The 13559-nt window shown below is 58.3% G+C and overlaps 1 protein-coding gene and 1 long non-coding RNA gene across 4 annotated transcripts; one reads left to right on the top strand and one right to left on the bottom strand.

Annotated features, from left to right (window-relative positions):
- Positions 1 to 1510: 1510 nt before the first annotated feature.
- PPDPF (pancreatic progenitor cell differentiation and proliferation factor) lies at positions 1511 to 2892 on the bottom strand. Its single transcript, XM_005569582.4, has 4 exons — positions 2766 to 2892; positions 2305 to 2384; positions 2077 to 2154; positions 1511 to 1994 (listed from the first exon to the last, which is right to left on the bottom strand). Exons 2-4 carry the CDS (start codon positions 2357 to 2359, stop codon positions 1783 to 1785), a joined length of 345 nt encoding a protein of 114 aa, XP_005569639.1. The 5' UTR covers positions 2360 to 2384; positions 2766 to 2892; the 3' UTR covers positions 1511 to 1782.
- LOC107126605 (uncharacterized) lies at positions 2573 to 9517 on the top strand. Of its 3 annotated transcripts, XR_012419634.1 has the most exons (4): positions 2573 to 6072; positions 6323 to 6835; positions 7365 to 7722; positions 8099 to 9517. It is a non-coding gene; the product is annotated as an uncharacterized lncRNA (long non-coding RNA). The 3 variants fall into 3 exon arrangements; XR_010578795.2 differs by lacking the exon at positions 2573 to 6072 and having other exon boundaries at positions 6079 to 6835; XR_010578796.2 differs by lacking the exon at positions 2573 to 6072 and having other exon boundaries at positions 6079 to 6835; positions 7365 to 8452; positions 9063 to 9517.
- Positions 9518 to 13559: the final 4042 nt, after the last annotated feature.

Below are 13559 nucleotides of genomic sequence, written 5' to 3'. Positions count from 1 at the left end.
GACACTCCCAGGGTCGTGAGGTCCTCCAGCCAAGGGGCCCCCTGACCTGAGGCAGGGGACGATGCCCTGGGCAGCCTGGGGCTTGACTGCTCCCTCCTCCCAGCTGCCCCTTCCAAGACACCAGCTCCTGGGCAGTGCCCCTGCCCTGCTAACTCCAAAAACCAGGCACAGCTTCTTTCTAACTAAGCAGGGTGGACCCACCCTTGGTTCTGACCCCAAGTTCTCCAGCTCAGCCAAGGGCAGAGCCCCCCCAGGCCACATGACCTGAGCGTGGCTGGGCTCTCTCTTCAACACCAACTCCTGCTACCCTCACAGCTGTGTGTGCATGAGAGGATCTCTGTGGGCTTCATCTGGACACTGCAAAAGACAAGACTGCAGGGAGCTCAACTGCCATTGGGAGCAGCCTCCCACTCCCGGGTCCATCAGAGGCTCCCCACCCAGCCTCACACTGACCACTGGCTTGGATGGCTGGGTGAGGCTGCCCCCACCCTGCAGACAGGACAAAGGCTGAGCCATCAGAGGCCACAAGCCAGATGCCTTCCCACCAGCTTCCCACCAACTGGTGCAGCTATTTATAGTGCAGTGAAGCAGGGTACCAGGCAGGGAGCACCCACTGGTCCCCACCTCTCCCCACAGAGCCCCTCCCCTCCCCCACTGAATCCCACCCCTTCTCAGAGAGGTCCCTCCACTCGAGCCCTACCCTTCCCCACCCCACGGCAGCCCCTCCCCTCACCATCTCTCTGGCCACACACCAAGTCTCCAGCTATCTGACTGACTCCCACCTGCTCACTAAGCTGCCTCTCAACAGAACTGAGTCAATCCCTGTGGGCCCCTGGAGGTGCGGTGACACCACCCACCTTGGTTATGGAGGAGTCTACTGAGCTCACAGCCCATGAGCTCCTGTGTGTGGACCCCCACCCCTGCTGGACTGCAGCACTCCTGGGCTCCAGCACTCCATGCCTGTACTAGGCCAGAAAGACGCAGCCATCCTCCCAGTTCCTGCACCCTCTGACCTTTAAGCTGGGCTACCTGCGACAGGAAGACCCCTCCAGGGTGCCTGCAGCTGCTACCCCTCAGCCTGTCTTGGGGCAACACCCCAATGGGAGGCCCTTGGGAGACAGCCCTGAAGCTGCCCAAACCCCACCAGCAGGTCCCTCCAGAGTGAGGAGGGTTTTCCAGCTCACAGCCAGGGGCTACTCCCCCCGCAGCTCCGGGTAAGGGGCCCGAATCCCTCAGAGGACCAGCCCTCCCTGCTCCCTTCCCCCCGGCTGAAGGTGACACAGGGGCCCACCTCAGTGGCTGCCCTGGAGCCTGCTTGTCCAAGGGTCCCCGGAAGCAGCGGCGAATCCCGTCCTTCTCAGTCCCAGCAGCGGCCTCACAGAGTGAGGAGGCCCAGGAAGGCCTGGGAGCAGGGCCAGCCCCCATCAGGGAGTGAGGTCAGGAGGGATTCAGCCATTTCTCACACTCAAACGGAACCTCGGGCCGCACAGTTCAGGAACACACCATCGGGTACTGGCTGCTTGGAGTTTATTTTCCGCTTGGTGCCAGGTGCACAGTTCCAGATGTCAGGAAAGCTAGCGAGTGCCAGGGCCGGGCGGTAGAGAGCGGGGCCCTAACTCCTTTTTGGTGTCTGCTGTGTTGATGGGAAGGTCTGCTTGCTGCAGCCGCCTGGTCTACAGGGTGGGGAGTGGGAGGTGGGGAGGGGACGGGGGGCGGGGATCGGGGAAGGGCTCTGGTGGACTGGCGCCTCCGCAGGCCTCGGGCTGGTGGTAACCGCTCAGGTCAGGACGGGGGTCCAGCGCTGGCTGTGCTGGACTGACCGCCGGGCTGCTTCCTAGGGGCGTCCCGAGCCAGGCCACCGGTGGTCATGCTGCTGGAGGCCTGGGGGGGTTCCGGGTGCTCTGCGGACTCCAACACCGTGGCCATGAACGGGAGGGTGGACTTCCCGAAAAAGAAGCTGGCCCACCAGTGACCCGGGTCAGCCTTGGGGAGACCTGAGAGAAGCAAAGTGGGGTCTTGATGCTGCCAGCTCCTGGGGGCAGGGGCGGAGGGAGAGAGGAGCGGTCCTGCACTCACCTGGGGGGTGGGGAATGGCTTCCCCGGGGCACTCGGTACTGCCGCAGGAGCTGTTGCTGGAAGTGGAACCCAGGCGGCCTGGAGAGGAGAGGTCCCGTCAGCAACGCGGGGCACAGAGCCCCCCCCAGCCCACCGGCCTTCAGGCCGAGCGCTGGTTCCGCAGGCTGCGCGGGGGCGGCACTGGCGCTAACAGAGCATCTACGTGGGCGGGGGGCAGAGGCTACTCACGCCGGTAGTAGTCGTGGGTGGCCACGAGCGAGCCGCTGGAGGGGATGGCCGCCATGCTCTGGCTTGCTGGCTGGTGGGACCTGCGCATGGGGGTCGGGGAGCCCCTCGGATCAGCGGGATTCCCTCAGGAAGGGCGCTCCCCAGCGGGTGGAGCCGCCACGCTGGGTTCTTTACCGAGGCGGGGCTCCCCAGCTCCCGGGACCGCCTTCGCTGCGCGGGGCGCGGGCGGCTCCAACCAGCCCGAACCGGCCGAGAGTGGAACAAAGGCGCTTTGTGCGCAGGGCACCGGCCCGGACGCCAGGAACCTGGTAGGCGCCGTCCCAACCCGCCCGACCCGGGAAGAGCCCGCCCGGGATCCCGCGCCCAGTGCTTGCTAGGGGGAGAGGAGAGGAGCCCCGGCCCTGCCCAGCGCCCCCAGCTCCTCCGGCCTGCTCGTCCCGCCCGCGCGCCGCGCCCCTCACCTGGGCGGCAACCCCTCGCGGGCCTCGGCGCACGATCACGGGTGGCGGGGACGGGGACGCTAAGCCACGGAGCCCATTTGCAGAGGAGACCGCGGGACACCGCGCCACGACAGAGACGCGCGCGCGCGGGGTGCGCACGCGCGGACGCGCCCACTTATATGAGCGGGGGGGGGGGGGCCGCGGCGCGTCACGGAGGGCGGGCGCACCGGCTCCTCCCCGGGTCCCACTCGGCCCCGCCCCCTCCCCGCGTCCCGGAGAAGCCCCGCCCCCTCCCCGGGCCCCCACTCGGCCCCGCCCCCTCCCCGGGCCCCGCTCGGCCCCGCCCCCTCCCCGGGCCCCGCTCGGCCCCGCCCCCTCCCCGGGCCCCGCTCGGGCCCGGCCCTCAACTTCCTCCTCGGTGCGACTCTTGCCGTCTGGCGTGAGCTGAGCCCAGCACCGTGGCGTTCGTTCTCTTAAGGCGGCCCGGCTGGGCCTGGGTCTGCAGGGGTCAAAAGACTCCGGGTCCAGGAGTCCGGCCCCCGCCCTTCTCCCGGGCCCAGGCCCCCGTCTGCGACCCGTCTCGGACCCGTCTCGGAGCCCAGCCTGGTCCAGCCCGCCCCGTCCTCTTCAGCCCCTGTGGAGGCAACGGGGGCGCCGGGCGGGCCAAAAAGTGCTGTGCGCGCGGAGCTCCCCGGCCCGGCCTCCAGGGACTTCGCAGCCAGAGGAACCTGGATCCCTCCCGAGCCCGCCTCGCAACTCTGGCAGCTCCGGAACCTGCTTCCCCAGCCCCAGGCTGCGCCTGCTGCCCGCAGCGGGCGGTGAAAGGGTGTGCGGATGGAGGGGCAGTGGGAGGCGGGGCCCAGACGGAGAGCGCGGCGGATTTGGGTGGGTGAGGTGAGTCTCCAGTCGCTGGAGGCAGAGGCTGGGCCCCGCTGCTCAGAGACCCCATGTTTGGGGAACCCAGAGCGTTCCTGGCAGGGCCCTGGGGACGGTCCGCCATGCCCTGCTGTCAACTGTCAATCAGGAGGGGGCGCGCTTTCCCTTCCCAGGTAGAAAGGCGTCCGTCCCTCCTCTGCCCCCCCCCAGCTGAATCCTCCCCACACCTCCCTCGGCCCCGCAGGGGATGTCGGCCTGCCCCTACGGAAGTCCCGTTTCTTTACACACCTGGTCCTGGCTGGGCGGTGTCTTCCCCGTCGCAGAGAGGGTCCGGGAGGTCCGTGGGGCGGCGCAGTCCGAGGGCTTCGGGAGTCAGCCTGGGTGGATTTGTTTCGTGGCTCTCGTTGCTGGCTGAGACGGCCGTGTGCCTGTGTTCCGGAGATCGAGGCCAACGGATGTAGGACTCTGCCCTCGCCAGGTGCTCAGTGAGGACCCAGAGCTGGGCAGGGACCCTGGGAGGCCCCTGAGCAAGACTTGGAGGGACGCCCTTGTGTTCCCGAGCACGTGGGGAAGGCGCTGTCCTGGGCCCTGCGCCGCTGTGTGTGTTCATTGCACGAGTGTGTTAAGCACCTACTATGTGCTCATGGCCAAGCCAAGCGCAGGGAACGGTGAACCAGGGAGAACGGCCTTCCCGCGGGGAGCACTGCAGAGGCTGCGGGGCGTGGGAGGGGAGGGGGGTTCAGGTTTCAGCTGAGGTCTGCGGAAGGCTGTGGAAGGAGGGCAGGGAACCGCCCGAGCCCCACCTGGGATGGGGAGCTCTGTGCTGGGGAGCAGTGCCAGGACCTGCAATGGGAGAGGTGTGCAGCCCCGAGGGGTCACTTATGAGGCAGATGGGTCAGTCGGGTTGACACTGGGAGGGTAGAAGTTTCTGGCAAGACCTGGGCTTGTCTCTGGAGGCTTGCACTGCCGGCCCAAGGACCCACAGCCCAGGGCTTGCCCACCACAGCCTCCTGCATCCGTGTGGGCCACGGGTACCAGACAGCCCCTCACATAGGCCTCAAACTGACTGCGCCTTCAGGGTCAAGACAGTGCATCGGCGTGGGCAGGGGCTGGGAGACACTTAAAGCCCAGGACACTTAAAGCCCAGGAAGTGGGGATGGGGCCTGGGAAGCAGGACACCCCATCTCTGAAGCTGTGATCTGCCCCTGCTGAACCCAGGGCATGGTGGTTACCTGAGCTGGGGTACAGCTGGGTGGGGTGAGGGCTGGTGCCAAACCTTGGGGTCCTGGCCAGGACTCTCGGAGCAGCACTGCCCCAGTGTGGGCAAAGGGAGTGGGACCGCCGGGTCAGATCTCCTGTGGCTGACCCATCCCATGGGGGCTCTGAGCACAGAGGGCTGGGCCTTGAGGAGTTCCCTGGAGAAGGGGGCTGGCTTAGGGCCCTCACAGGGGTCCAGAGACCTCTCCTGGTCGGGCTGGGGGCTGCTTTTGGCCTTGTCTAGACTGGGCACAGTACCTGTGGGCAGAGATGGGGTAGCCAGGGGGCCCCACCCTTGCCCGTGGCAGCTCAGGAACTAAGGCTGGGTAAATGCAGTGTGAGCACTAGAGCATCGAGGGGCTCCGGGCGGCAGGGCCAGCGTGTGTGAAGTCCTCGGGGCCTGAAGGAGCTGTGGTAGTGGTGGGTTTGGGGAGGCTGGAGCCAGGTTCTGCCCGGACAGCATCTGCTCCCCAGTGGGACTGAGGCTCTGTTCCTCCCTGTGGCCTCCCCAGGCTGGCTCAGGCCTGGGCAGCTGTCAGGGGGCAGTGAAGGGAAAGGGGCCAGGCAGAGTGCTAACTCACCGCTTTGCTTGGGGTCCTGAGACCCACCCCTCTGGCCTTCAAGAAGCCACAGAACTCCCATCCCCGACACAGAGCTGTGCCCACCCTAAGGATGGAGGCACCTCGACCATCGCAGAAGAGGGCCAGGGCTGCCGAGGGGCTGTGAGACTAGGGGGACACTCAGGACGCCCCTCTCTCAGGTTGGAGTTGCAACTCCCTCGAGTGGGGGCTGGGAGACCTGCTGTTCTATCTTCAAGAGCCAATCATTGGCAGTTAGTGGGGAGCCGTTTGGTGCTGTTGGATTAGATGGGGCTCCATTCACATTGACCCTGCAGCTCTGGCCAGCAGAGCCTCCCACGGCCAGCTCCGGACGCCAACACCTTGTCTCACTGGGGGCAGGCCTATGCTGGGCAGGGACACCAGGCAGGGTCACAGGCTACGGCCTGTCTCTAGCCGAGGGCAAGGCTAGCTGTGCGCTGGGGTCAGCCTGTGCCAGGCCAGGTCTGGGACCCTGCAGGGAGCAAGGTACTCAGTCGGCCGCATTGTGGTCACCTCCTGACAGGGGCTCTGTCCTGTTAGACCTGTACCAGGCCAGTCCTCAGGGGCAGACACTGAGACGGGGTTTGGGGTGCAGGGTGAGTACTGGGGATCAGCACCTGGGAAGGGGTGGGGAGGGTGCAGGGCCGGGCAGGGACTATTGGGGTGGCCTGCGTTGGGCTCGGCTGGCATAGCCTTTGTGGCTTGCTTGGACCCAGATTTGGCTGCCCAGGAACGGGAGACCCTGGTGAGGTGTCTGTGGCCCAAGCCCACCCTGAAGGAGCCATGGGGCCATCTGCCGATCACGCCGGACAGCAAGGCCTTCTCGGGTCTCCCGCTTCCCTCTAGGCCGGCCTGACCCAGCTCACCTCATTCTCAACCTCACCAACCAACATCAGTCACAGAGTCGGAAAGGAGGGATTTTCATTTTCCTTTAAAGGGAAAAGGTGAAAACTGCATTTAATAAGCCGGGCCAGTGGGGGCTCTGTGAGCCCCTCTGCACAGTAAGCCTCAGAGACGCTGCATGGTGGTCCCAGGGCATCCTGGCCAAGGTGGGAGAACGCTGCCGGGCCCGTTGGGATCCCCAGCCTCTGTGAGGACCCGCGGGATGCCCTCAGGGGCTGCCCCCTGGATCTTGTCTCCTCTGAGGTGCAGTGGAGGCGGCAGACGACGCTGGCCCACATCCTTGTCAGGCGGAGGACCTGCCGACTGGCCGCTGGCCGTGGCTCTTGCTGGGAGCCGCGTGGCCTGGACTTGGACCCACGTCCACCTCTCTCAGGCTGCCTGCTCTTGCCAGTGGCTGAGCCTGGCTTTTCCCATGACAGTGGCTGCAGACAGAGGGGACCCGTGCCACCAGGAAAGGTGAGCTCAGGAAACGCCACCTCTCCTCTCCCCTGGCTCTGAGGGGTTCGGTGGTGCCCTTGGTGTGTCTGGGGGCTTTGGGGAGGTCCCAGGTCTTCACAGATGGGCGCTGGTTCAGGAAGTAGGAGGAGGGAGAGACACTGCACCTGAGCCTCCCCAGCTGCAGGAAATGGGTACAGAAAAACTAAGCGGACGGAAGATGCCTTGTACACAGGCTACAGGAGGCTGGTCCAGCCTCAGTTGCTGCCGGGATATGATCGTTGGCAGGGATGAGATTGATGGGGACAGTCAGCTGGGGAGGACGGCCACAGGCTTCCCGCAGGGCGAGAGGGAAAGGCATCCAGTCCTACTCATAAGGGCTGCCTGCTACTCTGTAGCCACTGTCTCCTTCCTTGTGGACGTGATGATGGAGGCACCTTGTCAACCAGTGTGTGGGGAGGACTAGATGGGAGAGGCCCCTAGCTCGGAGGCTCACAGCCTTGCTCGGCCCGTGGGAGCCGTCGCCACCTGCACTGTGCTCCTCCCACAGGTGTCTGGGGGTGAGGCGAGAGTTCTGCCAAAGCCAGAGCCAGGGTTGGACCCCCCGAGCTCCTTCGTCGGCCCCTGGAGGGAGAGTGGTGTGTTCGGACCACGGCCCCAGTGGTCCAGCTCTGCCCATCTTCATCCCGGGTGGCAGCTGCTGTCCAGCCCTCTGGCTGGTGCCTTTTAGCTGGTGTCTCCATGTGCAGAAGAGAACAGAAGTGCTGACTAATATTTGATGAAGGCCTGCTATGCCGGCAGCACCTGATGCGGCAGGTGGAGTCCGGGGGGCAGCGGCTGAGGCTCCCTGTTCCTCAATGTCCCTGCCTGTGGGATGGGCATAGCTAACTCCTGGGGCCACCTTGAAGGTAAGATGCTTCCTGCAGGTGCTTGGACTGGTATCTGGCACAGGGCAGGTGCTCAGTGACAGTTCCATATTAATCCCTGCACTTTTCACTATTGGAAGTAAACTCAGGACATTGGCTTGGTGATTACACAAGCACTGTAGGAGAAGGTGGCCTATTTGTTCACCCTGGGTCCCGGTGGTTGAGACAGAGCCAGCCCTGCAGGAGGCAGGCGTCCAGTATGTATAATGGATGGAAGATTGAATTTCATAATAAAATATAGTAGAGATTTCTAGAGTAGAGGGGTGAGGAGGTCAACAAACCCTCTCCCCAGAATGTACCTGTAAATCTGAACAAAAGTCAGAAACAACCCTTTCCGTTCTTTGGATTTTAACCAAAGGCAAACAGCAAACCAAGGAGTGTGTATTCGTCAAAGAGCCAGGCGCTGTGGTTCCAACCACTCGGGAAGCTGAGGCGGGAGGGTCACTGGAGCCCAGGAGCTCGAAGCTGCAATGAATTACGATCGCACCACTGCTCTCCAGCCTGGGGGACAGAGAGAGACCCCATCTCTAAAAAGAATAAAACCCTGGACTTCAGGACAAAATCCAAAATTACTTGGCATAAGTGAACCAGGAAAATCTCAAATGGAAAACAAGGCCGGGCGCGGTGGCTCATGCCTGTAATCCCAGCATTTTGAGAGGCCAAAGCGGGCAGCTCATGAGGTCAGAAGATCGAGACCATCCTGGCTAACACGGTGAAACCCCATGTCTACTAAAAAAATACAAAAAAATTAGCCGGGCATGGTGGCGGGCGCCTGTAGTCCCAGATATTTGGGAGGCTGAGGCAGGAAAATGGTGCGAACCCAGGAGGCAAAGCTTGCAGTGAACCGAGATCGCGCCGCTGCCCTCCAGCCTGGGCGACAGAGCAAGACTCCGTCTCAAAAATAAATAAATAAAAAAAATAATAAAACCCTGGACTTTAGGATTGTAGGGTCCAGCCCCACAGGGTCGGTGGATTTTTCTCCCTGTGTGCGGAGACGAGAGATTGTAGAAATAAAGACACAAGACAGATAAGACAGCTGGGCCTGGGGGACCCCTACCACCAAGATGTGGAGACCGGTAGTGGCCCCAAATGCCAGGCTGTGCTGATATTTATTGGATACAAGACAAAGGGGCAGAGTAAGGAGTGTGAGCCATCTCCAGTCATAGGTAAGGTCATGTGGGTCACGTGTCCACTGGACGGGGGGCCCTTCCCTGCCTGGCAGCCAAGGCAGAGAGAGAGGCAGAGAGAAACAGCTTATGCCATTATTTCTGCATATCAGAGACTTTTAGTACTTTCACTAATTTACTACTGTTATCTAAAAGGCGGAGCCACGTGTACAGGATGGAACATGAAGGTGGACCAGGAGCGTGACCACTAAAGCACAGCATCACAGGGAGACGGTTAGGACTCCGGATAACTGTGGGCGGGTCTGACCAATGTCAGGCCTCCCACGAGAGGTGGAGGGGTAGGGTCTTCTCTGAACTCCTCCGAGGAAAGGAAAGGGAGATTCCCTTTCCCAGTCTGCTAAGGAACAGGTGTTTTTCCTTGACACTGATGCTATTGCTAGACCATGGTCTGCTTGGCAACGGGCATCTTCCCAGACGCTGGCGTCACTTCTAGACCAAGGAGCCCTCTGGTGGCCCTGCCTGGGCATAACAGAAGGCACTTCTCACTATGTCCCCTCAGCTCCTGTCTCTATATGACCTGGCTTTTCCTAGGCTGTGATTGTAGAGCGAGGATTATTATAATATTGGAATAAAGAGTAATTGCTACAAACTAATGATTAATGATATTCATGTATAATCGTACCTATGATGTATATCTAGTGTAACTGTTCTTATTCTATGTATTATATCAGACTGGCGCAGCTCGTGCCCTCCGTCTCTCACCTTGGCACCTGGATGGCTTGCTGCCCACAGGTTAAGATCCACAATTACTTGGCATAAGTGAACCAGGAAAATCTCAATTTAAATGGAAAATGAGGCTGGGCGTGGTGGCTCATGCCTGTAATCCCAGCACTTTGGGAGGCTGAGGCAGGCAGATCACCTGAAGTTGGGAGTTTGAGACCAGCCTGACCAACATGGCAAAATCCCATCTCTATTAAAAATACCAAAATTAGCTGGGCATGGTGTCAGGCACCTGTAATCCCAGCTACTTGGGAGGCTGAGGCAGGAGAATCTCTTGAACCCGGGAGGTGGAGGTTGCAGTGAGCCGAGATTGTACCATTCCAGCCTGGGTGACAGACCAAGACTCCATCTCCGAAAAAAAAAAATAATAATACAAAATTAGCCAGGTGTGGTGGCGCATGCCTGTAATCCCAGCTACTTAGGAGGCTGAGGCAGGAGAATTGCTTGAAACCGGGAGGTGGAGGTTGTAGTGAGCTGAGATCATGCCATTGCACTCCAGCCTGGGTGACAAGAGTGAAACTCCATCTCAAAAAACCCCCAAAAAACAAACAAATGGAAAACGAGAGTCAGCAAATGCTAACATTGAGATAGCACAGACGCTGGGATTTGTAAAAATGCACCAATATGCAGTTGTAAGCCCCTCACATCCAGTGATGGGCAGTGAGCATTTGACAACATTTAGCTTGCGTTCACCGTGGACATCTGAGCAAAGCAGGAAGAAAAAACAACTCCTTCAATCTAAGAGCTCTGACGAAGTATTTACAGCCAGCGCTGTACTGAGGTGAGAGACTCCTTTCCCAGGACCCAGAGCAGGATGAGCACATCCACTCCTGCCCCTATTATCAACATTTACCCACCGGGCACGGTGGCCTACACCTGTAATCCCAGCACTTTGGGAGGCCAAGGCGGGTGGATCATTGGAAGTCATGAGTTTAAGACCAGCCTGGCCAAGGTGGTGAAACCCCATCTCTACTAACAAACAAACAAACAATGCTGGGCGTGGTGGTGCGTGCCAGTAGTCCCAGCTCCTCAGGAGATTGAGGCAGGATTGCTTGAACCCAGAAGGTGCAGGTTGCAGTGAGCCGAGATCATGCCACTGCACGCCAGCCTGGGTGACACAGTGAGACCCTGTTTCAAAAAACAAAAACAATAACAACAACAAAAAAAATCTATTGGAAGTATTAGCCAGTAAAATAAAACAAGAGATTTATTTGCATACAGATTGAAAATGAAATAAACGTCCCGATTCCCAGACAACATGATTGTCTATATAGAAATCCCAAGGAATCTACAAAAAAGCAAATTCAATGAATAAGTGAGGTTAGTCAGATAGCAATATACAAAGTCAACGTGCAAAAATCCACTGTGTTTGACATGACTTGGCTCTGAGTCCCCACCCAAGTCGCATGTTGAGTTGTGGTCCCCAGTGTTGGAGGTGGGGCCGGGTGGGGGTGATTGGTCATGGGGGTGGTTTCTTTTTTCTTTTTCTTTCTTTTTTTTTTTGAGAGAAAAATCTCGCTCTATCTCTGAGGCTGGAGTGCAGTGGCCCGATCTCAGCTCACTGCAACCTCCGCCTCCTGGGTTCAAGCAATTCTCCTGCCTCAGCCTCCTGAGTAGCTGGGACTATAGGCGTCCGCCACTACACCCAGGTAATTTTTTTTTTTTTTTGTATTTTTAGTAGAGACAGAGTTTCACCATATTGGCCAGGCTGGTCTCGATCTTCTGACCTCGTGATCCACCCGCCTCGGCCTCCTAAAGTGTTGGGATTACAGGCGTGAGCCACCACGCCTGGCCTCATGGGGTGGTTTCTAATGGTTTAGCACCATCCCCGTGTGCTGTCTGGTGAGAGAGTTCTCACAAGACCTGGTGGTTTTTTTTTTTTTTTCTTTTTGAGACGGAGTCTCGCTCTGTCGCCCGGGCTGGAGTGCAGTGGCCGGATCTCAGCTCACTGCAAGCTCCGCCTCCCGGGTTTACGCCATTCTCCTGCCTCAGCCTCCCGAGTAGCTGGGACTACAGGCGCCCGCCACCTCGCCCGGCTAGTTTTTTGTATTTTTTTTTTTTTTAGTAGAGACGGGGTTTCACCATGTTAGCCAGGATGGTCTCGATCTCCTGACCTCGTGATCCGCCCGCCTCGGCCTCCCAGAGTGCTGGGATTACAGGCTTGAGCCACCGCGCCCGGCCGAGACCTGGTGGTTTGATAGTCTGTAGCAACTCCCCCTTCGTTCTCTCTCTCCTGCTGCCGCATGAATATGTGCTTGCTTCTCCTTTGCCCTTCACCACGATTGTAAGTTTCCTGAAGCCTCCTGTACAGCCTGCAGAACTGTGAGTCAATTAAACCTCTTTTCTTTATAAATTACCCAGTCTTAGGTAGTTCTTTATAGCAGTGCAAGAACAAAGTAATACAGTATTTCTACCAGCAATGTACAGTTAGAATCAGAAATTTTAAAAAATGAAGTGTTAATGAAAGTATCAAAGAAGACCCAGGTAAACGGAGAGATGTGCCGTGTTGCTGGGTTTTGGACTCAACAGTGGAGATCCTGATTTTTGCCGTGTTGATTTATATATTTAATGCAATTCCAGTACAAATCTCAGCCAGATTTTCTGAAGATACAGACAAGCAGTTCTCACGATTAAAATGGAAAGATGAACTAGAATAACTACAACAATTCTGAAAAATAATGATAGAGAGGCCGGGCGCGGTGGCTCACGCCTATAATCCCAGCATTTTGGGTGGCCAAGGCGGGTGGATCACTTGAGGTCAGGAGTTCAAGACCAGCCTGGCCAACATGGTGAAACCCCGTCTCTACAAAAAATACAAAAAATAGCTGGGTCTGGTGGTGTGTGCCGTAATCCCAGCTACTCGGGAGGCTGAGGCAGAAGAATCGCCTGAACCTGGGAGGTAGAGGTTGCAGTGAGCCGAGATCACACCACTGCACTCCAGCCTGAGCGACAGAGCGAGACTCTGTCTCAAAAAAAAAAAGATAATAATGATATAGAGAAATTATGCTACCTCAATGATTTTTGTTGAGGTAAAATTCCCATATCATAAAATGAAGCATTTTAAAATATGCATTTCAGTAGTATCATGGAACACCCACAATGCAGTGCACCCACCGTGGAACACCCACAATGCAGTGCACCCACCGTGGAACACCCACAATGCAGTGCACCCACCGTGGAACACCCACAATGCAGTGCACCCACCGTGGAACACCCACAATGCAGTGCACCCACCGTGGAACACTCACAATGCAGTGCACCCATCGTGGAACACTCACAATGTAGCAGTGCACCCATCGTGGAACACTCACAATGTAGCAGTGCACCCACCGTGGAACACCCACAATGCAGTGCACCCACCGTGGAACACCCACAATGCAGTGCACCCACCGTGGAACACCCACAATGCAGTGCACCCACCGTGGAACACCCACAATGCAGTGCACCCATCATGGAACACTCACAGTGCAGTGCACACACCACCTCTGACTAGTTCCAAAACATTTCATCTCCCCAAAAGGAAACCATACCCATTAAACAGTCCTTTTCCCTGTCCCCATCCCCAGCCCCTAGCAACCACTAATATGCTTTCTGTGTCTCTGAATTTACCTATTCTGAACACATCATACAAATGGAATCATACAAATTGTGCCTTTTTGTTTCTGGTTTCTTTCACCCAGTTTTCTAGATTCATTTTTTATGGCTGAATAGCATTCCTTTGTGTGGATAGATCACATTTGTCTCTCCATTCATCCATTGATGAACATGTGAGTTGTTTCCACCTTTTGGATATTTTTTTTTTTTTTTTTTGAGACGGAGTCTAGCTCTGTTGCCCAGGCTGGAGTGCAGTGGCCGGATCTCAGCTCACTGCAAGCCCCGCCTCCCGGGTTCACGCCATTCTCCTGCCTCAGC

Source organism: Macaca fascicularis, chromosome 10 (genome assembly GCF_037993035.2).
Source record: "Macaca fascicularis isolate 582-1 chromosome 10, T2T-MFA8v1.1".
In the NCBI taxonomy this organism is placed as follows: domain Eukaryota; kingdom Metazoa; phylum Chordata; class Mammalia; order Primates; family Cercopithecidae; genus Macaca; species Macaca fascicularis.
The sequence above is the reverse complement of the archived record's forward strand: the minus strand, read 5'-3'. Positions and strand labels throughout refer to the sequence as shown.